General features: G+C 40.7%; 1 protein-coding gene across 2 annotated transcripts in view; it reads left to right on the forward strand.

Moving 5' to 3' along the window:
* Positions 1-1,433: 1,433 nt before the first annotated feature.
* The window catches only part of LOC149465852 (protein-glutamine gamma-glutamyltransferase E-like), a 94,974-nt gene continuing 70,907 nt past the window's right edge, over positions 1,434-25,500 (forward strand). For both annotated transcript variants that reach the window (XM_089673383.1, XM_089673384.1), the window contains exons 1-4: positions 1,434-1,573; positions 18,755-18,928; positions 20,942-21,184; positions 24,029-24,147. In XM_089673383.1, coding sequence (XP_089529509.1) covers positions 1,567-1,573; positions 18,755-18,928; positions 20,942-21,184; positions 24,029-24,147 — 543 coding nt within the window. In that variant the 5' untranslated portion in view covers positions 1,434-1,566. The remainder of the gene's footprint in view (positions 1,574-18,754; positions 18,929-20,941; positions 21,185-24,028; positions 24,148-25,500) is intronic.

Here is a 25,500-nt window from a genome sequence, read left to right on the forward strand (position 1 = left end):
TGAAAATACTTCCTTCTGATTGGACACACTGTAGGCTCCATCTACATGTAAAACTGTACTTGTAGCCTCTGTAGAATCCCAGAGAAATGCAGAAAATGGTAATATGGCGCCTGATTGCGAAAGCTGAACAGCGATTGATACTGTCGCGATCGGACTGATGCGCTGGTGTTGGAAATTCTAGAAAGTGAAACAAAACAAAAAGCGCACCAACCTAGCGCATTACCTCAGTAACCAAATTTTATTCAATACAGAATGATACTCACAAACATTGAAGTAATTCAAGCATTTAAGTCCTCACAGGGACTTGAACATTAGGCAGCCTGCGCGAGTCCCATCATAGGGGTAGACACTCAGAACAGCTGACGCGTTTCGAAGGGCATCCCTTCTTCCTCAGAGCTGTCTCTGTATTGAATAAAATTTGGTTACTGAGGTAATGCGCAAGGTTGGTGCGCTTTTTGTTTTGTTTCGCTTTGCAGTATTGGTCGGGCTTCCCCAACCCTTAGAGTGCACCATATTGTATACAAGATTCGCATCTGCCTGTGTGTGGTCAGCCAGCTGGATTGGAGTGGAGTCTCCCTCTAGTGGTGGCCAGAGGTAGTGCGGACTGTGAAAGTGTATCACGGCTAGTCTTATATGTTCAAAGTAAGTCCCCCTCATTCCCTCTTTACCCCAAGTCACGGCCGGATGTGCAAGCCTCGGTTAGCTAGTTGCTGTGGGACGTGTGCGTGTTGGTTGGATCCGTGACAGGGTATTAGGATTTCCCTGAGATATATGTGATCCAAGGCTCCCAAGTTTGATCAAATGACTTCATTTTGTCATTTAGGATTTCAGAGAGTTTTTCATTAATCATAATCAAGATTTTTTTTGTTAAATAAGAATTTAATGCTTAATGTGCTATTGCTGACAACATGCGGTCTGCTGTCTATGCCTCAGCTGTATAAGCCACCTAACAAGAGAAAGGGAAGATATTTTCCTCAACTATAAAAAGCGCTCTGACTCCTGTTAACATCCCCTTAACTCCTATCTCCTACCGTTCACTTGCTGAATTTAGCCACTGTGTCCAGAGGCAACCAACATTCTTTTACTAAAGAAAAGGTTTTATGTTTTTTTACATTTTGATGCCTTTTACTGTTCCCTCTTTCCCTATTGATCCACGAGTGCCAATCAAATTTTAAACACCAAAACATGTAGCTGGTGTCAATTGTCACAGAAGATCTTCCTCCAGGTAATTCTTATGTAACTGATTGAGAAACAAAGCTCTTTCTTCACGTATCTAGCTAATACACCCAAAGTACCTGAAGAACAGGTATTAATAATACACAAGATAATTATCTATAGCCTCTCAATGAATCCATGCAAATAGAGGCTGACTCTGCTGGTTCATTAAGGTCAGCTGGGGTTTTGAGCTCCTCCTATATCTGTCACTAGTTTAGTATCTAATTGTACGCCTTTAGTTACTGACAGTATTTCCCTACACCGCCTGGATGAACTCAAGCCACTGATGCTTAGCCTGGAATCAATCCATCAGCATTTACACAGCGATCTCCCAACAAAGAGAACATCACGATGGCAGGTGAGTGAAATAAATGTTTTCAGAGCCAAACGAGGTAGTGACAAGCTGATTACACAGAATTACTATTTGAGGCGGTCTGTTAAAGTAACTATGATTATATGCTATTAATATTATAGGTCAATGCATATTACTCCCTTCTTGATTGAAGGGTGTGTGCTCCAGTTGGTCAAAGTTGTTTGGTGTAACTAAAGTCACAGTGCTGGTCATACACACATCAGTTTTTTTTCTAGAATAATTTTTCATTTTTACTTCTATTTTCTTTTCAGGATTTTTATTCAGTGTTGAATAAATAAAAGTGTATTGTGATATGGGGTAGCTCTGGAATGACTGCCAGCCAGTTTGGTGAAAGCAAAACAGTTCCTTTATTTCGATACCAGATAAACAAAAAGACAGCTTACTTCAGCCAAATTCTATCAACAGTCCAAAACCTGGTATCAGAAGCTAAACCACAAGCTCACCGTTAATTTTCAGTCCCATACATGGGTTAGGCTCCTCCATAGTAAGGGTGCCAGGCAGGGCACATTGGGGGATCAGCTTGTCTGAGAGCTTCCACTTGCCACACAGCTTGTGAGTCTCTCTCCCATTCACTTCCCTGATGCACCTGCTGATTTCCCTCTGCTGCCTTTCAGCTTCCCTCACCTGGGACTTAACCCCTTTGGGACCAAAGTCCTGGTAGTCTCCCTTTATGAGCCAACACCACAAATATCAGGGAACTGTATCTGCCATCCAGGACAAATTCCTGGCGTCCTGTACATATCCCCCCTCGCCTCGATGCGAAAGTGTCCAAGGCAATGTGGGACACCCTACAGTGTACCCTAGAGAGCGTGTCTGCATTTTGGTGTTGTTTTCCTGGTCTGTGTTTGACTACAAATCTGAACTCTTGCAATGCCAAAAAACATCTGGTAACTCTGGCATTCATGCATTTATTCTGTCTCATCCAGGTCAATGGGGCATGGTCTGACACCAGGCAAAACTTCCTACCAAGAAGAAAATAGTGTAGTGAGTCCAGCGCCCACTTAATGGCCAGGCACTCTCACTCCACCACAGTGTAATTTCTCTCGTCGGCTGTCAATTTTCTACTAAGAAAAGCTATGGGGTGTTCCACCCCATTGACCTCTTGGGACAGAATGGCTGCTAAGCCTTCACTGGAGGCATCAGTTTGAACAATATATTCTCTTGAGAAGTCCGGAGCGACCAGCACTGGATACTGACACAAGCTCCTGGAAAGCCTTCTCAGCCTTGTTATTCCATTTCACCATAACTGACTTTTTACCCTTTGCCAGATCCGTGAGAGGGGCAGCAGTAGTGGCGAAATTGAGGACAAACCTATGGTAGTACCCCATGATGCCCAAAAAGGCCCACACCTGTTTCTTTGCGAGTGAGCGGGGCCAAGCCTGAATAGCCTCTACTTTGTTCATCTGTGGTTTCACCAACCCTTTACCTATAATGTACCCTAGGTACTTGGTCTCTTCCATAACAATGGCACATTTTTCAGGGTTCACAGTAAATCCCTCCTTCTTTAGAGAGTCTAAGAACGCCTGCAGTCAGGGAAGATGGGATTCCCAGTCAGTACTAAAGATGATAATGTCGTCTAAATACACTAAAGTGTATTTCTGATGTGGGCGTAAGGATCTATCCATAGCTCTCTGAAAAGTATCTGGGGCAGAATGTAGGCCGAACTGCATTCTTTTATACTGGAAATGGCCATCTGGGGTAGAAAAGGCAGTGTTTTCTCTGGCTTCTTTAGTTAAAGGTATTTGCCAGTATCCTTTGGTGAGGTCTAAGGTAGTAATATATTGGGCTGGCCCAATCTCTCTATCAGTTTGTCTACTCTGAGCATCGGGTATGTATCGAACGTTAATACCTCATTGAGTTTGCGGAAATCATTGCAAAACCGCAGACTCCCATTAGGCTTCACAGTGGGGCTCGACCCCTGCGATTCCTCAATGATATTAAATTCAAGCATTTTCTGGACTTCCTGTGCCACTACTTTCTTATGTGCCTCGAAAAATGCAATAGAGTTTCACTCGAACTTTCACATTAGGTTTCGTGACAATATCATGTTCAATAAGCCGGATGAAACCTGGTAGCCCTGAGAACTTCTCTCTATTCCCCTGTAAGAACTCCTTTACCTGCTGTGTTTGTGGCTTTGATAGGGAGATGGAAACTAGGACTGAGTTTTCCCCTAATGGGGACTTAGATATAACTTCAGCCAGGGCAACTTCCTGCTCACAGTCTTTCCAAGTGCTCCTTGATGAGAGGCATCACCTTAGCAATCCTCTCTTTCATTTGAGTTATATGTTCTACAACTGTCTTATGAGGACAGGACTCACTTTCCCACGTTCCTTCTCTATGTCAAGAAGTCCCCGTGGTCTTCGCCCGTACACCAATTCAAATGGGGAAAATCCTGTGAACGCCTGAGGCACTTCCCTAATTGCAAAACTCAATGCTGGAAGTAGACAGTCCCAGTCTTTACCATCTTGCTGCACAACCCTTTTAAGCATAGACTTGAGAGTTTTATTGAACCGCTCTACCAGTCCATCTGTCTGTGGATGATAGACAGATATGTGCAGCTGCTTATTTTGGAATAACTTGCACAGATCTGCCATCACCCGAGACATAAATGGGGTGCCCTGATATGTCAAGATCTCCTTTGCGAATCCTGTCCATGAGAACATATTAAACAATTCCCTTGCAATTGCTCTTGAAGTAGTCTGCCTTAGCGGAATGACATCTGAATACCTGGTGGCATAATCAAGTACCACAAGGATGTATTGGTGGTCCCGAGCTGATTTCACCAAAGGACCTACTAAATCCATCACAATACGCTCAAATGGTACCTCGATAATGGGCAATGGCACCAACGGGTTCCTCAAGTGGGGCATTGGCGCAGCCAGCTGGCAGGTGGGACATGAACTGCAATAACGTCTCACCTCTGCTGTCACCCCTGGCCAGTAGAACTGGTCTGTTATTCGTGCCTCAGTCTTGTCAGCCCCCAGGTGACCCCCTAATGCATCATTGTGAGCTAGGTCAAGTACTGGGGAACCAGTAACTGGTCGACTACTTCTCCCCTAACCTCAGTAACCCGGTATAGCAGCTCACCAATGACCACAAAGTGGGGAAACCTTTTTTCAGCTTCAGGTACTTGTGACACTCCATGAACTCCTCCTGCAGGGGACAGTGGGCCTGGATATGGCCCCGGTATTGACACCGCCAGCACAGAATGCCCTCATTCCTTCAGGCCAGAGCAAAGCTCTGGGACACTGGGGTGGTCCTTGGGTGGGCTGGCTCCTTGGCTCTCCTGAGTGCTGACTCCCAGGTTTATGGGTGGCTCAGCTCTCCTCGCTGGTAAGGGTCCTCGAGGTTTGGCAGGTCCCAATAGATCCTCCACCACAGAGTATCTCTCGACCATTTCCACTAGTTCATCTGCAGTCTTGGGGTCCCCATGACTCCCCCAGCGCTGAAAGTCAGTTGGCAGCGACCTCAGGTACTGGTTTAACACAACCCACTCCACCATCTGGGGACCAGTCAACACCTTGGGCTGCTGCCAATTCTTGACCAGCTGACTCAGGTCATGCATCTGAGCCCTTGGTGGACAGTCTGGGCGGTATCTCCAGCGGTGTACCCTTTGGGCTTGCATAGCAGTTGTCACTCCAAGGCGGGCCAGGATTTCTGCCTTCAGACGTTTGTAGTCCTTGGCATCAGCAGATGACAGATTGAAATAGGCCTTCTGGGGATCCGCCGTGAGGAAAGGAGCAACAAAACCAATCCACTGGTCTTGGGACCATCCTTCTCTTTCTGCTGTTCTGTCAATAGTAGCCATAAATACCTCCACATCATCACTTGGCATCAACTTTGCAGGTAGTGGCTGGCCTGCACGGCCAGAACTGAAACAGTTCCCATCTCTTCAAATAACAGTCAACAACAATCTATACACGTTTTCTATGTTTTCATTGATAACATCAGCATATTGGAACTACCGTGTTGTCAAAGTACAGGATGCAAACCTATCCGTGCAGCTAGTTTATTTATTTTAGATTACCAAGGTACAAGTCATTTTCACAGTTAAAAAGGATCTTCAGATGCAAATGGAGAAACAGAAAAAGGGTGCACCGACCTAGTGCATTATCGTTTAAAATATTTATTGAAGAAACAAAGTAAGTATCATACATACAATAGACATAAAAACACAGGCATGTCAAACTGAACAAGATGTATGATCTAAACAACATCTGAGTCCATACGAGGGAACCCTGGATGACCAAACTGGCTAACGCGTTTCGAGGACACAACCTCTTCCTCAGAGCCAACACTATAGGAGTCTGCACTTCTTTTTATATAGGTCATATAAAAAAAGAAGTGCTGACTCCTATAGTACTGTATATTGTAAATTGCAATTGTATATTGTAAGTATGATACTTGCTTTGTTTCTTCAATAAATATTTTAAACAATAATGCACTAGGTAGGTGCACCCTTTTTCTGTTTCTCCATTTGCATCTAGTGTATTTGGACCACCCCGGTCTGTTGAGGGCAGCAAGCAGTGCATATTCCAGAAAATTCCAGAACATTCCTATTGGGTCTACTGAGTCCTTTCCTAGCGCAGGAGAAAAGTGTTTGTTGTGTTGAAAAAGGATCTTCAGCCTGTTTGCAAAAAAAATTAAAAATAAAAGTCAGCAGTTACAAATACTGTAGCTGCTGACCTTTAATAAAAGGACACTTATCTGTCCAAGGATCCAGTGCAGTCCTCACTCAGGCCAGTTCTTTGCTGGTCTTTAGGTCCCCCGGCACCAGCATGTTTAGTGTGGGAATCCGGCTGTGATTCCTTGCAGCTTAACAGCCAGCTTCCCACTTCCCATGCATGAGGCACGCTGTGTTGTGTGAATGGTCCAGCTGCATTATGGGACCTGTGACGTTCCCAAGAGCTTGCAGGCAGGGATAAAAAAGGTACAAAAAAATGTTAGAGGAGGTTAGGAGGACAGGGTAAAAAGCAAAAGGTGGTGGTGTCTGTCTCTATGTGAGAAGTGATCTCAGAGCGAGTGCGAAAGAGAACCTAGTTGATGGAGAGTGTGATGAGGCTGAAGCATTATGGGTGGAACTGCACAGGGGGATGCGTATTACAAAGGTAATCGTTGGAGTTTGCTATAGGCCTCCCAGTGTTAATGAGGAGGTGGAGACTCAGCTCCTTGCACAGATCAAAATAGTTGCAAGGGCTGGGACAGTGATAATAATGGGGGATTTTAACTACCCGGAAATTGATTGGAGTATTGGCACTGTAGGAACAGTTAAAGGGCAAAAATTTATAAACCTACTACAGGACAACTGTATGGTACAGTTCATAGAGACCCCAACTAGGAATGATGCTCTGCTGGACCTGGTAATCTCAAACCATGCAGAGCTTATTACAAATGTCCATATAAAAGAACATCTTGGTAGCAGTGACCATAACATGATTTAATTTATTGTTAGCTGTAAACAACAAGCATATACGGGAAAAATAAAAAGGCTCAACTGTAAGAGAGCTAATTTCCCAAGGCTGCGAGCTGCTCTCCAAGACTTAAGACTGGGAGGGAATACTGGTATCGATTAGCACAATACAGAAATGGGAGTTCTTCAAAAAGACTGTATGTGAACACACAGCAAAATATATTCCCAGGGGCAACAAGTTTAAAAGGCTAAAAATCAAACATATGTGGTTTACAGTGAAAGTTAGAAAAGCTATAAATAATAAGAAAAGAGCTTTTATAAAATATAAAAATGAAGGAACGCTATCAATTTTTAAACATTACAAAGAATATAAAAGAATATGTAAAAAGGAAATCAAGGCCCCAAAAATTGAAAACGAAAAATTCTCCAAATATATCAATAGTAAAAAGGTCCGGTCCGAGCATGTAGGCCCTTTACAAAATAACCTAGAGTGGGTGACTGGGGATAAAGAGTGGGCAAATGTATTAAATACCTTCTTCAGCTCTGTGTATACAAAGCAGCATGGGGGAGCTCTTGTCCATAATGGGCATGGCATTGACACTGCCGCAGAGAATCCACATTGGCTCACAGGAAGAGTAAGGTTTCTTCACAGTAAGAGCTGGGAACATGTGCAATAGACTCTGGCCAGATCAGCTGATTGCTTTAAAAAAGGCCTGTATTCTTTCCTAGATACACAGAATATAACTGGATACTAACATTTATAGGTAAAATTGATCCAGGGAATATCTGATTGCCTCTCAGGGGATCAGGAAGGATTTTTTTCCTCTGCAGGAGCACATTGTATCATGCTATATTGGGGTTTTTTGCCTTCCTCTGGATCAACTGTGGGTATAGGATTATAACTTTTTTTTTTCTTTATGGTTGAACTAGATGGACTTTTGTCTTTTTTTTCAGCCAGACTAACTATTTAACCATGTAACTATATAAAGTGGAACTTCCACTTTAGGATGAAGTTCCACTTTAAGCTTGGGAAAATCCTTGCAGCTTAACCTCCTTGGCGGTATTCCCGAGTGTAGCTCGGGGTAACATTTCAGTACCAAAAGCGGTAACCCCGAGCTACACTCGGGCTTACCCTGCGGCACTGCTCCGGCAAGTGTTCTTCACTTACCTTACCCTGCGCTCCCACGATGTGTCCCCTGCAGCGTCCCCGGCCATCTCCTCCGGCCGATGCCGGCATCCGGCTTCTGTGTCCTGTCCCTGTGACGTCGGGACGTACGGGCGCCGCCGCCGGCGGCGGCGGGAATTTTAAAAATTTTAAAAAATGTCATTTTTTTTTTTTTTACATTTTACATAGTAAAACATTGCTGTCTCAACCAATTTCACATACATATTGTCCCTAGTGCTTTGTCCTGTGCCCTGCCTGCATTTTGTCTGTTCTTTCTGCCTGGAAACTGAGAAACGTCCATGGCGTCCAAAAAGTGTCCCTTTAGGTCAAAAGCGGTTTAGATCAGCTAGAGAACAGCGATAGTAAATCAGAACCACTTGCAGAATTGAGTGATAATGATTCGTGGGGGAAATTCGTCATCAGACACTGAAAACGATTTTGCGACTGAGCTCAGCAATGTGCGAACTTGGCGCTCTATTTCACATTTCAGTGTTTTTGGTTTGATTATATTATTGAATTAAATTTTTTATTATTTTTATATTATTTTTATGATTATTTATTAAATTATAATTTATGATTTTGTGTTTCAAATTTTATCATACCCGGGATGTTTACTAGACTCTTGTTCGGACAGATTTCAGTGAGTTTTTCCTAAAAATTACAGCCTACAATAAAAAAAATACATATTTCCATGCAAAAAAATGGTACCGCTTTCAGCACCAAAAATCTGAAATAATCATACCGCCAGGGAGGTTAAACAAAAAAGGGTTCATTGTTTTGTTCTTCTTCAGTTCTACAATTCACGCTATTGCTCATTTTTATCAAGTGTGTGGTGATCTATATTAGATAGACAGCATTGTCTTTCAAACCAATTATATAATTCCAGTATAGGAACACGCCAGGTGGAAAGGCTCAAATCATTAGGTTTAACTTGGCATGAGACACCAGACATCTGCACAGTGGGGAGGGGACTAGAGACGCCCACCTACCCTCCTTCTCCACCCCCCCCTCAACCCCATCACACCTTTCCCCACCCCCTTATATTTATCCACCTCAAGAGACTATGTCATCTATTATTTTATTTTCCCTTCCAATTCCCATCTACCTTTTTTCCGCTACCCCCTCTTTATCCCCCCCCCCTTTTTTTTCTCTTTTTTCCCTGCCATGGTTTGCTATATGCCTTGTAAACAACTCTTCTTTCTCTCCTTGTCTCCATAGAAGATACCTGCTAGGCACTTAAAATACGGAAGCGAATTAGCATGACCTCGGAGTTGGCAACCACCTATGCATATTGCCTGTAATTGATATGTGCCCTAGACCCTGTAAAAGGTCATTCAGTTTAGCTTTTTCCGCTTATCATAGTCATATACCTGCCTGACACACTGACCACTGATACTGAATTTTTCTAGACTACTGTGCACTGGCTTTATTCATTGTATGTTTTGGTTGTGTTTAATAGCTTAAATTTCTGTTTGTGGAATTCTCCTTTTCTATACTGTGATGGATACAATAAAGCTTTTTTGTAGAATTAAAAAAGGAATTATGGGTTTGCAGGTGGTTATTCTACTGAACCTGGGAGAATTATTTTTTCTGTATTAGTGTAACTTGAAGTGGACAATGGCCCCAAAGAGTCTACCTCCTCCAGCAAGACATACTGTACGTACTTACCCATCCACACTCCCTTGCCACCTTCCGACTTTATCAAGACCTTGCTGCTTTGCTCTAATGGAATAGGGCATCTAGGTATGGAGGAGCATGTGAGCTCTCCCATGTAAAGAATTCCTTAGCCAGAGCGGCCAGTCGCCAGGCCCACAAACTGTTATGTGGGGATGCAGTAACATCTTGCTTGGATGGTAGGACACAAATTAAATGAGGAGTGTAGGCTTAGAGCCTCAATTGTGGCTAAGGCTCATAATAATATTAATGTGCTACTACTGTATATGAAGGTGCTGCCTTTACCAATCAAGAAGATTTAACTTTCAGATTTCCAAGTAGAGACTAAAGAATGAAAAAATGTAATTAGGACAACTGACTAGAACTGGGGATGAGCTAAATTGTGAATTTCACTTTGATAACTTCAACAAAAATGAAGGCGTTTTTATGAAATTTGGGGGTATGGGGACAATCCTTGGGGACCTGTTACTGTGCCAGAAAATGTCTCATTAGGGAACATAAATTTAGATGCTGAGAAACCCTAACCTTTGTTGATAAACAAAGTCATTTGATTGTCAAGTTGATGTTGAAATGGTGATCACATGACTTGTGATGAATTAAAAACAAAGGGTGAGGGTTAGTGTTGATTTTGTGTATCAACAAAGCCATGGATGACCATGGTCATTGCTGACATGGTGATGACATGTCTTTGTTAGAATTTTTTTTTGTCTTTACGACAAATATGAGGCCAATGTTAAGGAAATTTCAGGGACAGTGAAGTCAGTAATTTTGCTGCAAAATTAGCAAAATAATAATTTATTCCAACCAGTTGTCAAGAGTTTCTATGTCTACTTGTCCTTAATGCAGGGGTGTCAAACTGGCGACCCTCCAGCTGTTGTGAAACTACAAGTCCTACCTTTGGGAGTCATGCTTATAACTGTCAGTCTTGCAATGCCTCATGGGAATTGTAGTTTGGCAACAGCTGGAGGGCTGCCAGTTTGACATCTGTGCCGTAAAGAGTATGTAAACCTAACATTTCATATTCCTGATATGTGCTTGCTGTACCACGTACTTCTGTTAAAAAGTATATTGTTCTCTTTGTATTGCTTCCTTTGTCTGAAATCCCTGGTGCCAGTCCCTTTGCTTTCCTATTAAAAACCAACCACACTAGGCATGACAGCAAAGCGTTTGACAGTTCTCTAGCTTTGCTCTCCTCTAATGATCAAACTTGCCCTGACCCCCCAACCCCTGTGCAGGCATTCACTGGGAAGATCAGTGTGATGCTGTTTCTCCTCCCCCAACTCTTATGCAATTGAGAACAGAGGGAATGTGATCACTTATAAAAAAGGGAAATAAGTGTTTATAATGTTTTTTTTATATCTATACACAAATGTTTTGCCATTTCTATTCTATTTTAAACTGAAGGGGTTGTTTTAAAAGGTGAGGGTTTGCATATACTTTGACCTCTCTTTATTACATTTAGATGTATACAAAGGTAAACATTTTTTATTAACAATATTATCTGTTCTTTTATATATTATCTTTTTAAAATTTGTGTTTATTTTGCACATTTTGTCTCTCGCACACCTCAGAGAGTATCTAGGTAAACAAAGCAAGTAATGCATTTATGAATCTATAAGTAAACTACAATAGTTCAACAGTTGAACAAGTTACTCCACTGTAGACTCAGGGAGTGAGTACAGTGAGTACAGTCACATACAATAAATGCTAGGAACTGAATAAATATATATAATTTTTATTTTGTAATGAAAATACCAATATGGCTTTACATTAGTAAGTATAGTCTATAAATTTGTCTGCACATATTTTTGGGTAATACAGCACACACTGGGAAGGACTGGGCTGGGGAACTAGGTAGTAAGTTGGCATTCCCTGCCCATACTCAGGCTAATGCTAATAAGATTTGCTGAGTTGGTGGCCCTGAAAGGAGACACTCACCAAAAGGTTCTGCTTCTGCTATAATCCTCCTGCCCCCTTCCTCTACCATATTTGGCATATCATTTTTTGGGGAGTGATCAACCTAGTTTTGAGAGGTATCTGCTCCCACTGCCAACAGATAACCTTCTCTTTACCCACAGCTTTCTGGGACATATCACAAGTCCCAAAAGGCTGTGGGACCATTCACAAAGGGCAGCACAGCTTGTGCATGTGCATAAGGAAGCCGGCTGCGAAGCCACAAGCTGTCACAACCAGCTTCCAACACTAAAGATGCCAGCATCGGGAACTGGAAGACAAGCGAAGAACTGGTTCGAGTGAGGATGGAGCTAGATCCTTTGGCAGGTAAGTGACCTTTTAATAAAAGCAAGCAGCCTCAAGATTTGTAAATCTGCTGGCTTTTAATTTTTTTTTCTAGAGTGAAGAACTGCTTTAACAGTAGGATCTGCAGTCATTGAAATGTGCTGGGCATTTATATAGCTATATTGTTCAGACCATTCAAAGTGTCTGGCAGTGGGAAGTCTTCCAACGCTCATTGCACCTTTGAGATATCATATGGAAAATTTCCACACAGATGACATTAAATGACATCCAACTCTGAAAGCCAGACACAGCACAGCTTTACTCCTAGGACCACCCCTCTTTTTTTTAGGTCTGTTGCACACAGACGTCTAAAAACACCACGTTTTTAGGCATTCGAGCAGTTTTTTTTACTGATTTAAATGCAGCCTATTGTTTTTAATGAACCTGTACATGCAGGTACCTAAACTTGCACTCCATATAGATCAGTAAAAAAAAAAAAATCTGTGTTGCTAGCTAGTATTTTTAACATGCATATGCATGTATGTATAGAGTTGTATTGTATGTGTAAATGCACAATTCATTTATTTATTGATACTTAGGTATTAACTTGATGGGTCAGTATCTATGGGTTAGCACCCCCTCAAGGATTTGATTACTGGCACTTATGAGTCTAGCATTGACTTCATACAGTAGGTGAAGCTGAAATTTGCATTTGGGTGTAAGGCTCCCAGGTTATACTAGCTAACACCAAGACTGAATCACCTATAGTTACATAGTTAGTCTGGCTGAAAAAAGTTATAATCCTACACCCACAGTTGATCCAGAGGAAGGCAGAAAAAACCCCAGCAAAGCATGATCCAATTTGCTCCTGCAGGGGAAAAAAATCCTTCCTGATCTCTCGAGAGACAATTGGATATTTTCTGGATCAACCTTACCTATACATGTTAGTAACCAGTTATATTCTGTATATCCAAGAAAGAATCCAGGCCTTTTTTAAAGCAATCCACTGAACTGGCCAGAACCAACTCTTGAGGGAGTCTTTTCCACATTTTCACTTTGAAGAAACCTTTCTGTGTTTTGAGATTAAATTTCCTTTCCACCAGATGTAAAGAGTGCCCCCTTGTCCTCTGTGATGACCTCAGAGTGAATAACTCTACGCCGAGTTCACTATATGAACCACTGATGTATTTATACATGTTGATCATATCCCCCTTATGTATTATACATGGAGATCACATCCCCCCTTATGTATTATACATGTTGATCATATCCCCCTTATGTATTATACATGTTGATCATATCCCCCTTAATCTCCTCTTCTCAAGAGAGAATAAATTCAGTTCCTCCAATCTTTCCTCATAGCTGATCTCCTCCTTGCCTCTTATCAGTTTGGTTGTCCTTCTCTGTACTTTCTCCAGTTCCCCAATGTTCTTTTTGTGAATTGGTGCCCAAAATTGAACTGCATGTTCCAGATGAGGTCTTATTAATTATTTGTACCGGGGTAATATGATATCTCTCACTCTGGAGTCTATACCTCTTTTAATACAAGAGAGGATTTTGCTCGCTTTAGAAAATGCAGCTTGTCATTGCATGCCATTATTAAGCTTGTGATCTACCAGAACTCCCAGATCCTTCTCCACTATTGATTCCCCCAGTTGTATACCCCCTAGTATGTATGATGCATGCATATTCTTATCCCCCAACTGCAGAACCTTACATTTATCAACATTAAACCTCATTTGCCACATAGTTGCCCAATTACACAGTGCATTGAGGTCGGCTTGTAAATTGGAGACATCTTGTAAAGACGTTATTCCACCGCACAGTTTGGTGTCATCTGCAAAGACTGAAATGATATTTATAATCCCAGACCCTATATCGTTTATAAATATATTAAAAAGTTAGGGTTCCAACACTGAACCTTGGGGTACACCTCTGACAACCCTAGACCACTCAGAGAATGAATCATTAACCACTACTCTCTGAATACGATCTTTTAGCCAGTTTTCTATCCATCTACATACTGATTTTTCCAAGCCACTAGACTTTACCTTACACATTAGCCGTGTGTGGGGAACTGTGTCAAATGCTTTTGCAAAATCCAAGTATACTACGTCCACCGACAGACCTTGGTCCAAGGTTTTGCTCACCTCCTCATAAAAAGAAATCAGATTTGTTTGACAACTTCTGTCTTTCATGAATCCATGCTGTCTGTTTCTTAAAATATTTTTTTCCATAAAGAACTCATCTGTGTGGTCTTTTATTAAACTCTCCAGTATCTTCCCAACTGTAGAAGTTAAACTAACAGGTCTATAATTACTTGGTAAAGATTTTGACCCCTTTATAAATATTGGCACCACATTAGCCTTACGCCAATCCAGTGGTACTATGCCAGTCATTAAAGAGTCCCTAAAAATGAGAAACCTATGCTTACTAATGGATAAATGTTATTGTTTACAAAGTTTAAGTCCAAAATCAATTTGCTTTAAAGTTTTTCATTATGTACAAGAACACCAATATTAGTAAATCCCCCTCACCATTGTGCTCGGTTTTTGGTATTTTACATAAAATAGAACATGATTCTTATGCATGCCAAGATGACTAAAGGGACCTCATATGGGAGTGGGACAATCAGCTATCTATGGGTCCAAGTCACAGTTGGAATATTTGGTGCAAAATTAAGGAGTGGGTGGCATTACTGAGCTGGTTGCTTGGACGTTGACACCATTGGCATCATAACAACCAATGGCAACATGCCATTACTGTATCCTAGTAACAAATGACACTGTGCAGCCCAGATGCCAGTGTTCCAGCAATCAAAGATGCTGTGCCAGCTGGGCTACAGTGTCATTGTTTGCTTTGCCAACATAAAAGCAACCAAAGTGGACAGCAAAAGTGGTCATATGGGGTTTTCATAGTAATGGGGACACCAGCTGTAGATCATAACAGCTTTTGAAGGTTTCCAGGTAGGCTGTCAAAACTTCAGGTGGCACTTAACTTAGACGCTCTCCTAGATAAAATTCTGAGAGCTGCAAGGAAAGCTGATGCCAGAAGATGTGAAAAGGTGTTTAAAAAAACACACATTTCACTAGGGCCTCCATTAACTGTGACACAACAACATATTTTGCTTGATACCCTACCATGAAAGGAGTGGTTGAATGTGTTTTCCTCCCAGACCTCTTCTGGATGCACAAACCATTCATAACAATTAGGCAGCAGTGTGACTTTTGGAAATAATACAGTATATGCATTGGTTAAAGCTAGGGACGAGCCAACAGTTCAATCTGAACCTAGGTTCAGACCAAACTTTGGTTGTTTGGATTAACACCTGAACGTTTGGCTGCTCAGCATCCTGTTTGCGGGAGCTGAACATCATATATACAAGTGGTATTTCTACTGCTTCATTACATGTATTTCTACACTTTCAGTACATGAAAGTGTCAAAAGTCTCTAGCAACTGCTGATGTTGCTGGCACAATGGCTTACATGGATGAAAATCCCAAGCCACGCTCTCTATGCCTCCCATAACAAAAGGACTTCCTTAACATCCCTACCGTATGTGACTCAATAGGATAGAGATCTTGGTTCATGTATTGAGGGTGAGGACTGGAGCAAGGCCTGGAAGATGATAGCAAAATGTTCTTTCAATACCGCTACTCTTGAGGCCGCCTACAAAGTTCTCCTGCAGTGATACTAGGTCCCGGCTAAGACTGCTCACATCTATCCGAGTGGTAGCGATAGGTGTTTTAGGAACTGTGGTCGGCGTGGGGACGCCCTGCATATTTGGTGGTCATGCCCACATTTGAGAGGCTTCTGGTCTAGGTTTTTTGGCTTGCTGCAAAAATTGTTTCATGTAACGATCTGCAAAGATCCAGGTTGGCCCTCCTGCATTGCCCTATTCCGGGCCTTTTCATACCCCAGCAGAAATTTGCTTTCTACCTCTTCATCTCTGCCAAACGTACTATAGCTCAAGCCTGGAGGACCTCTTCGGTTTCCCTCCAGGGTGTGAAAACCCGGATGAATGCCATGATGATTAATGAACAGATGTCCAGCATCCTCAAAGATTCACATCCGAAATTCCTTAAAGTTTGGGAACCCTGGATAAATTATTCTTTTCCATCCTTACCTCCCACCAGTTATGGCCTCCTATAGCCATTGTCCCTGGCCCTGGATCCGCAATCCCTTTTCTTCCCTGACTTTTCCTCTTTCTTTTGTCCCTCTCTGTTTTTTTCTATATTTCTCTTTCTCTCTTTTTCAATCTATGCCCTTCTCTTTTTTTTCTGGGTTGATACTTCTCAGTAGGGATCTTTGCTTTATAAAGGATGGCTGAGTGATGTTGATATCATTGGTTTTGATTTTCCTGCCGATCCTCTTTAGTTATGGTTGGCATTGCGTTGACTGATTAATACTGATCTATATCTGCTTATGTATGTGTTTGCTTAGCACATCATGAGCCTGTTCTATTGTTCAAAATTTTCTTTTTAATAACTACAATGAAACAGAAAATCCCAACCCTTATGTATTTTTTCACACATTTTTTGAGCTCAAAATAAGCTAGTGTGCATGGAGCCTTAGAAGGTCAGGATGGACGTGAAAATCAAAAACCTAACAGAGGTCCTAGCACTTACTAAAAAACTAGCATCTTTTTTGCTTGTTTTTCTGTCAACATTAGAAAGATTTTCAATGATTTCCTTTTCCTGTCATGTAATCCTTTAATGATTAATTAATATAACAACAATTATCCTGCCTTTGGCAACAAGGTGATATTTATGAACGTATGTGTCACTGGTAAATATTTTGTAAATAAATAAATGTAATTAAATTAATCATATTAGAATGTACATGACCAGGATGCCTGAAAGTGCTGCGCTAATTATAGATGAGATAATACAATTGTGATTCTAAAAAAAATCATACAATGTGTCAACAGCTCAAATATAAAGTTTTAAATACTAATAAATTTGATATTTCAAACAACGTGAGTGACTCCATTTAAATGATAAGTGCAATGATCATAAATGGAGATGATCCAATCACCATAAGATGATCCAATAATAAATAAATGGATGTAATGTGTGCCAACCAAAAAAATGAAATGAAAAAAAAAAGTTAGCGTCATTGGAGGCTCCATCGATACTGTCAACTTTGACAAAATGTGTAGGGTAGAGCTGAATGCCATAGCATCACAACATACCTGGAAGTGTCCTCTTGTTGTCCCAGATGGGAATTTTTTCATACAGCGCTGTGAATTACTATTAAATGTGGGTGGTTTTACTAAATTTTAATAAAGTATTCTTTGGTTTTTACACAATGAGCAGCACAAAGCCCTTTTTTCTTGGGTGTTATAACCGGATGACTATTGAGAAGTGAGACATACCCAGCTCATGCGCTTTGTTTTTCCATCCCTTTGACCACTTGTCTGAAAACTGGAGAAGATTTTTGCAAGTGAGGGGCAATGGTTGATCCACGTGTTATATGACTTCTCTATTTTTAGAGGGACATATATTTCCGGTCAGCCTTTTTGTGTGAAGCATGGTGGCAGAGATTCATTTGGAGTAGAATGCACACAAGAGATTTTGGTTTATTATTTGGACTTTAACACAGCTTTTTATTTATGTGATCTCACGTGGATGGTTTTTTACTTCATTTTGTGTTTTGGCACACATTATATCAATTTATTTATTATTGTGTCATCTTATTTTGATTGGATCATCTATGCTTATGGTTATATAAATGGAGTCATTCATGTTGGCTGAAATATCAAATTCATAAGTCTGTGACCAGTTGCGTACTGACCATTTGGAAACTCGGGCACTGCCCGAGGGCCCGGGGTCAGTAGGGGGCCCCATGAGATGCCCCTGGTACCTTTTTCATAGTTTGGGCAAGGACACAGGGGCCCCATAATCCCCTATTGCCCGGGGGCCCCATGAGTTGTCAGTCTGCCCCTGTCTGTGATACTTTACATTTGAATTGTTTGCACATTGTATGATTTCTTTTTTGGATTCACAATTGTATTATCTCATCTATGAATAAAGCAGCACTTTTTTTGTATCGTATTTTGGTGGTGCAATGTTAAATTATCTTATAGCATGCCAGCTGCTTTTCATTGCACAAGATTGTTGCTTTTTTTGCACAAGCGCAGTTTCATATTTTTGCAGCTTACCAGTTCTTAAATGTGGTGACTGCCTTTTTATTTTTTTTCAGCTGGTGATCCTGCCAGTAACACACTTCCTGTAATAGTTGACAACACAACTCGCCGTACTGTATCAACAGAGGACAAGCATTGTCACCCTATGACAGGACAATAGAACACCTCCCCCTCTTTTGGGAACAATGTAACTGATGAGACTGCAGCACAACAGCTCACTGGATTAAGAGATATTTTTTGCACTTCTTAAACAGACAAAATAAAACACTTTCAATTGTATATTTAACAAATCAAAGGGGAGCAAATAAGAAAAGTTAATTGTTAAGGTTTCAAATATACACTACTTAAAAAAGTCCAACCAGAATGTGGAAAAGGGGATACAAATGTCTTCTAAAACAAAGTGGACATTTGCCTCTGAAGTTTATAACCCATTTACTGAATGATAAGTTTATATATGAGTTGTGCTTATATTCTGTATATTGCATGGTTGCAGTCTGAAATAAACTTTGCCAAAATTAAATTTGATTACAGCCCTGAAGCTAAAGAACTTCAGCATGGAAGAGATGGCAAACATGTATGAACATAGGACTGATTACTACAACAGCAAAAAGATGGTGCTGAGGAGAGGACAGGAATTCAGGATAGCTCTTCACTTTAACAGACCCATCAAAAAAGAAGAGCAGGTGGAATTCTGTGTTGCTACAGGTAAAAAAAACTATAGATATACAGGTTGTCTTTCATAATTTACACAGTGTGGTCATCAGATATTACTTGAACTTTGGTAGCATTTCATAAAATCTGCAGCATAAACATGATCATAAAACTTTTACTACCTTCTGAAAAAGTATTGGTATATACCTCTGTAGCACACTAGGGGGTGCACTATAGGGGTATATACCAATCAGTCAGGACGTAGAAAAAGTTGGTGAACTAATTCTTTTTTTTCCCAATTAGAACACATACAGCCAGGCACACAGCATCTTCTTCATTCTTCCACTGGCTCAAAAGGAACAGCCTTTTAGGGTTTTATTATAATGACAAACTTGGATGGAGTAAAGGGAGCATGGGATACCCCAAAACTGGTGCAGTGAGCCTTATGATGACTCCTCTATTTTGCTGAGCTGCAAAAAAGTGTCCCACAGAATCTCAAATGCTGACAGGTAACTAGGTCTTTCCCATGAGACCAAATCTACGCATGGTCACTAACTTCCAGCTCTGGGGCATCTACTGACATGGACACAGGATCATTGGTTGTGCCTTCCAATATCCACCGGGCACTCCTCAGTGAGGGAGATACAGACTCATACCACTATAGGACAGCTGGATAACTTTTCCCCATCTTCCTACTGGTACTCTCCAGTGAGTTTCTCCAGACCCAGACTCCAGCGCTAGGCTTTTTGAATAGGCCCCCCAGCTAAAGCTTCAGCTGGGACCTCAATGTCTTCTAGATGGCACCTCCAGTCCAAGAAGGACTGGGCCCAGGAACTCTCTTCTTCTGTCTCAGGCCTCAGACTTTTTATGGGATCTCCAGCCACCTACTGGGCACACCTCCTCAGGGATTGGCTGGATTGTCCATAAATATTTAGGCGGTCTACTCTGTTCATTCTCCCACTATGATTCTGGAATCTTCTAGAATACAGGTGGAAATATTCAGAGGAGCAGCCTGTAAGACACTGAGCAGGCAAGAACAATCAACCACTGATTACAGAGGAGCTAAACTAATTTACCTATCAATCTGCACTAACTAGGAGGGTGCTACATCCCGTTCCCCTAAGATGCCTAAAATCAGTAAGAAATTTGCTCTCATGACCAACAATCAATGTGTATATGAATTTACTCTTGACACTGCCTTCTGTTGGTTTCCCATTTCTCACACATCTATGCTCCCCCTTCCCCAAGATCCTCTTGCCACCTCATGCCACCAATCACTGGCTGGGATAGATTTCTACAGCACAGGAACAGCCAGAGATGCACTCATGCAAACAGGTCCTGTTGCCTCTCTACAATTACACCATGTAGATCTGCTGTAAATGACCACCAGAAAAGTACATCAAAATCTGTTCCTTACCACAAATCTGAAAGACTACTCCATTTGCTTTTACCTTTTTGAAACTCTTGTAAGGTTCCACCACTATGATGAAATGGCTAGGATCTTGGAGTGTATGAGGGGTTTTGGTTAGGTATGCCTGCTGTGATTGGACCAAAGTCAAGACCATTTTAAACAATCAAAAGGTGATCTACTGTATCCTAACCTAAGCCTTCCAAGAATTAAAGAGCAGTTTTGGACTCTCTGAGCTTTAGTCACTTCGGCTTGCCAATAAAACTTTGTATTTGAACTCTATCCTGCTATGAACCTAAAATAACAGTTCCAAACTAGAAGATAAGAAATACTAGGCTATTTTTATGTACATGACCTGAGTTTACTGGCCCAGAGAAGTGGTTGTGTTTTTGTGTAAGGGAGGGGTTGTCAATGCATAAAGGGTTTGAGTAGTATTACAAAATGCAATAGGAGCTCAGACCAGTCCATACACACCCTCAGAAAAAGTAGTCCCTCTGTCAAATGCCATACTGGCTCATTTGTCAGCCTTGACCTCCTTAAGAAGATGGGCAGTCTGGACACTAAAGATTTACTAAATATGCCACTGACTTACTTTGGATATGTAAAATGTCTTTGTTTTCTCTGAAATAATTGTTCCTTTGTCATTGTTCTATATACAGGTCCAAACCCTCAGGAAGATTATTATACTCTAGCTGTATTTCAGCTCTCCAAATCAGAAAGTAACACTTACTGGACAGCTACCACAAACTCACTTACCTCCTCTGATGTGAATGTCATCATCAGTAGTCCAGCAGATGCACCGATTGGTCTTTACAAAACAAGCCTCATAACCTATTCCAAAAATAGGAAGAGTCATTCCCGACTCCACGATTTCATATTAATATTTAACCCATGGGCTACAGGTATGTCACCAAGCAATAGTTTTGGCAGTATTTCACTTTAACTTTAACATGCAACATGGGAAATTTAAAGACTATAGGTTGTTAAAGTAGATAGTCAGAGATTGCAGATATACTACAAGACAGAGACTGTAAACCTACTATAGGAACTATTGGAGACTGGGGACATCCTTCAAGAACCATTGTTAGGCTAGAAATACATTACATGAGAATATGCTAGAGATCACTGCAATTACACCACATTACATATCAATGCTTCCGCATGTTTATTCCCTGTAGACTTTTAAAAAAATTGTGTGTGCCTTGATGGATTGAAAAAAAAAAATGATTACACAAGATCAGAGAATAAAAATTAGAAGAATATAAAAAGGATGGAAAGCACAAAAAAGTAATATAGTATACCAAATAAACCAAGCCTTTAAAGTGGAACTTCACTCTCTCAATCAACATTGACTATTTTTTTTTTTTAAAAAGAATCTTCATTGGGTTTTCTTGTATACACATCAGCTAATGATAACTTCTGAAGGTATATCATGGCAACATAACAATATTATCAATAGATCCAACAAGTTGACCAAAGCAGGTAATAATAGATTCAAATACTTAAATGCTGATATTATCAAGATCCCTGAGAAGTAGCGAAGCAATAATAATAGCGACTGTAAAAGCGTCTGTGCAATGGTTGTGAGGACGGTGGAAAAAGAAAGAGGACTGCTTTGTAGGCCAGTAAAGTGGGTAAGAAGCATGTAAAAGTATATTAGAACAGGACCAGAGATGTGAGGATAGCGACATATAGCATTATGTTCACTAGTAGCCAGGTTAATGAAAGGATGGTGGTTATCATGAATGTGGGTTAAATAGAGAGAAAAGAATAAAGGAACAGAAAGGAAAAGAGATGAAAAAAAAGAGACGTAAAAGTTCAGGGGAGCAGATAACAAGAAAGAAAATCGAGGAAGAACTAGGGTGAGGAGAGAAAAGGAACGGACTGAGTAGGTCCTTCCTAAGAAGTCAATAATCGATGAACATTGACTATTTTAATCCTTATGCTGCTAGCATTAGTACATGGATAGGAAAGTATATCATATTTACTTGTTTTTAAACTATTTGTTTTACATTTATTTAGTTACTGTCTGGTTTCCATGCCTAGGCAAATGATATCATACATTCCAGCAGTCTTCAGGAGGGGAGGGAGGGTTCTCAGCTCAGCCAATGTCTATGCTAAGGGCAGATGGATCCCGGGAAGTAACTGCTACATGGATCATCTGCCCTTACGTAAGATGGCCACTGCCAGAAATGCCAGGGGGTGTGTTTCAAAATGATTTCTTAGCAAACTAAAGCATAGAGACATGAATGGATGGGTGAGATTTCTTGGAATATTAACAATGAATTAAATAACATTTTTTGTTTTATTTAGATGCAGCGCAGTTCCACTTTAAACTATTAGGAGCCAGTCTAAAGAACATTTTTTTTCTTGAGGGCTAATGCACTCAATTCATGGCTTCTCTATGTGTGGTGCATTGTGGTGTCATTCATTGTAATTGTGTACAGTAGACTGCAACACATGACACACCACACCACACCACAATACCTATACCATGAATTGTGCTAAATGGGCTGCCGTAAAGCGTATGTAAACCCAACATTTCACAATCCTGATATGTGCCTACTATACCATGTACTTGCCTGAAAAAGTGTCTTTTTCTGTTTGCATTGCTTCCTTTGTGTGAAATCCCTGGTGTACCTGCCAGTCCTTCTGCCTACTTATTAAAAACTGACCACGCTAATCATGAGTGCACAGCATGGTCAGTCCTCTAGCTGTGCTGGGAACTCAGTGTGCTTTTCTCCAATGATCAGACTTGTCCTGACAAACAACCTTCCCCTTTGAACAGCCATTCACTGGGAAGATCAGTGTACTCTTGTTTCTCTTCCCCCACCTCTAATAAGGACACTGGAGGACCTCAGTTAAGAGGAATGACTACAAACAAATCAAACAAATGTATTCTCCCTGAAGAAGAGACGTTTGAGAAGGGATATGATAGCGATATACAAATATCTTAATAGTGATTCTAGCATAAAGAATAAACTATTCAGTCTCAGGGAGTTGTTCTCAGCTGCATAAGGAGCTTAGAGGGTATGTGATCACTTATAAAACAGGAAAAGGGGTATTTAGAATGTTTTTAGATCGATCCACACATTTTTGCCTTTCATTTTTATTTTAAACTGAATAGGTTGTTTTACAACGTGATACTATCAGAATACTTTAAGGCAACGCCTTGATTAAGCAGTGAGGCAAGGAAAACATAAAATACTGTCAGCAGGGGGCTCCAAGGGCTGCACAAATCATTTCAAAGGGCTGTAGGTTGAGCACTAGGAGTTTAGTGACTAAATCTTGAATGGGGGGGGGCAGGGGCGGACTGACCATTTGGAAATTAGGGCACTGCCCAAGGGCCCGGGGTCAGTAGGGGGCCCCATGAGATGCCCCTGGTACCTTTTTCTTAGGCTTTTTGAGTTTGGGCAAGGACACAGGGGCCCCATGATACCCTATTGCCCGGGGGCCCCATGAGTTGTCAGTCCGCCCCTGGGGGGGGGGGGGTGAGAACTCCTTCATTATCAAACTCTGAGCCCCATTATTTATAGTTATTGATCAAAGGCTGAGCCATATGTTCATCATTCTTTCTTCAGAATATTGGACAGTTTATTTCAGTACTTTATCCAATTCACACTCAGATCCGTATTAGACCATTACTTTTGCTAACTTTTGCCAAGCTATGTAAATGTAGTAAATTGTAGTTTGATTTCTTTAGTAAAGATTATTTTTTGAAGTGTTTAATACATGTTTGTATTCAGATGACGTTGTCTTTATGGAAGATGAAAATGAGAGGCTAGAGTATGTTTTGAATGACAGCGGCATCATTTATTATGGCCACAGAGATTTCATTAAACATATGGGATGGAACTTTGGGCAAGTAAGATCATCATTTTGCTTTTTCAGTTTTTTTTTAGAGTTCTTTTAAAAATATTTCCTACTAATAAATTATACCTGCTGGAAAAAAATAATGCTGTTCATGAATAATTTCTGAAAATGCTAGTCACCTAGCTGTAATAATCCACTGGCTTGAGAGAATGACCAGGAACAAGCAAATCAGAGAAGATGGAAAAATTCTTATCTGTGTAGTTGTTTCTAGGTAAAGTGAATTGCAGTGTTTTGCCACTAAGCTAACATGAAAGCCAAGCAACTAGCATTTTCACGTCATCAACAACAGGCTCCAGGTCTCCTTTGTGACAGGTTTCCTTTAAAGCAGAACTATAGCCAAATTTTTCTTTTCAGTAGAGCAAGGGAGGGTTATAACCCGTCAGATTTTTTTTTCGCCATCTGTGTCCCACTGGGGAGATTTACCTTCACTTCTTGTTCCATAGTCAAACAGGAAGTGAGAGATAATCTCCAAAAGGGAATCTATTGGGGACCCCCAGGTGACCAGAACTAGTGTCCCCATTGGAAAATCTCCCCTCTATTACTTTTCTAGGAACATCCCAAAATTTGGGGTTTTCTTTATGTTCTCTTTTGATGATCATGGTAAGCAGGACAAATCGAAGGGATAAATCTTCCTAACGGGGGGCACAGACAGCAATAAAAAACTGATATGTGTTCTAATCCATCTCCACTCTGTACAAGACTAAAAAAAAAAGTTTTGCCTTTTATTTATACTTTAAGCAATATAATACTAGGGGGAAGTCAACTGGCTTATAGAATTACATATTTTATATACAGTACAGTATGATTTGTAATTTGTTATACAGTGTACAGTTATATATTTGAGTTCTTTTTTCACCTATCCTCAAAGCAAAAGAAAATCCTATTTTCCATTATAGAAGATATATATATATATTTTTTTTTTTTTGTACATAATCTTCATTTAATTTATTTGCACAATTTTCTTGGTCAGTGTCACACACTGGTTTCTTGTGCAGGATACCAGTGAGCACCATGTCCTCATAGATATAGCCCAATGGACTTCTTTGAAGAAGAACTTTTTTGTAACTCAGTGTATGTGCATACATAAAGTTTTGTTTAATTTAGCCAGCTTGTTTTTATTAAAATTAAAATAACATGTTGTGAATCCACCACATGCTTCAGAAGAGTAAATCAACCACAAGACATGTTCAAGTAAGCTAAATAATAAGGGATCCTCCTGCGCTCATGGGAATAATTGACAAAATACAGCTGCTGTCACTTAGCTGATACCAATAAGTGCAAAATAAAATTAAAAATTAGTGAAGCGCTTGTATCACATGAATACAATCATGTATCTCCATATAGT

This window comes from Staurois parvus, unplaced genomic scaffold (genome assembly GCF_062004578.1).
Source record: "Staurois parvus isolate SC_StPar_1 unplaced genomic scaffold, SC_StPar_1.0 ptg000137l, whole genome shotgun sequence".
Taxonomy (NCBI): Eukaryota; Metazoa; Chordata; class Amphibia; order Anura; family Ranidae; genus Staurois; species Staurois parvus.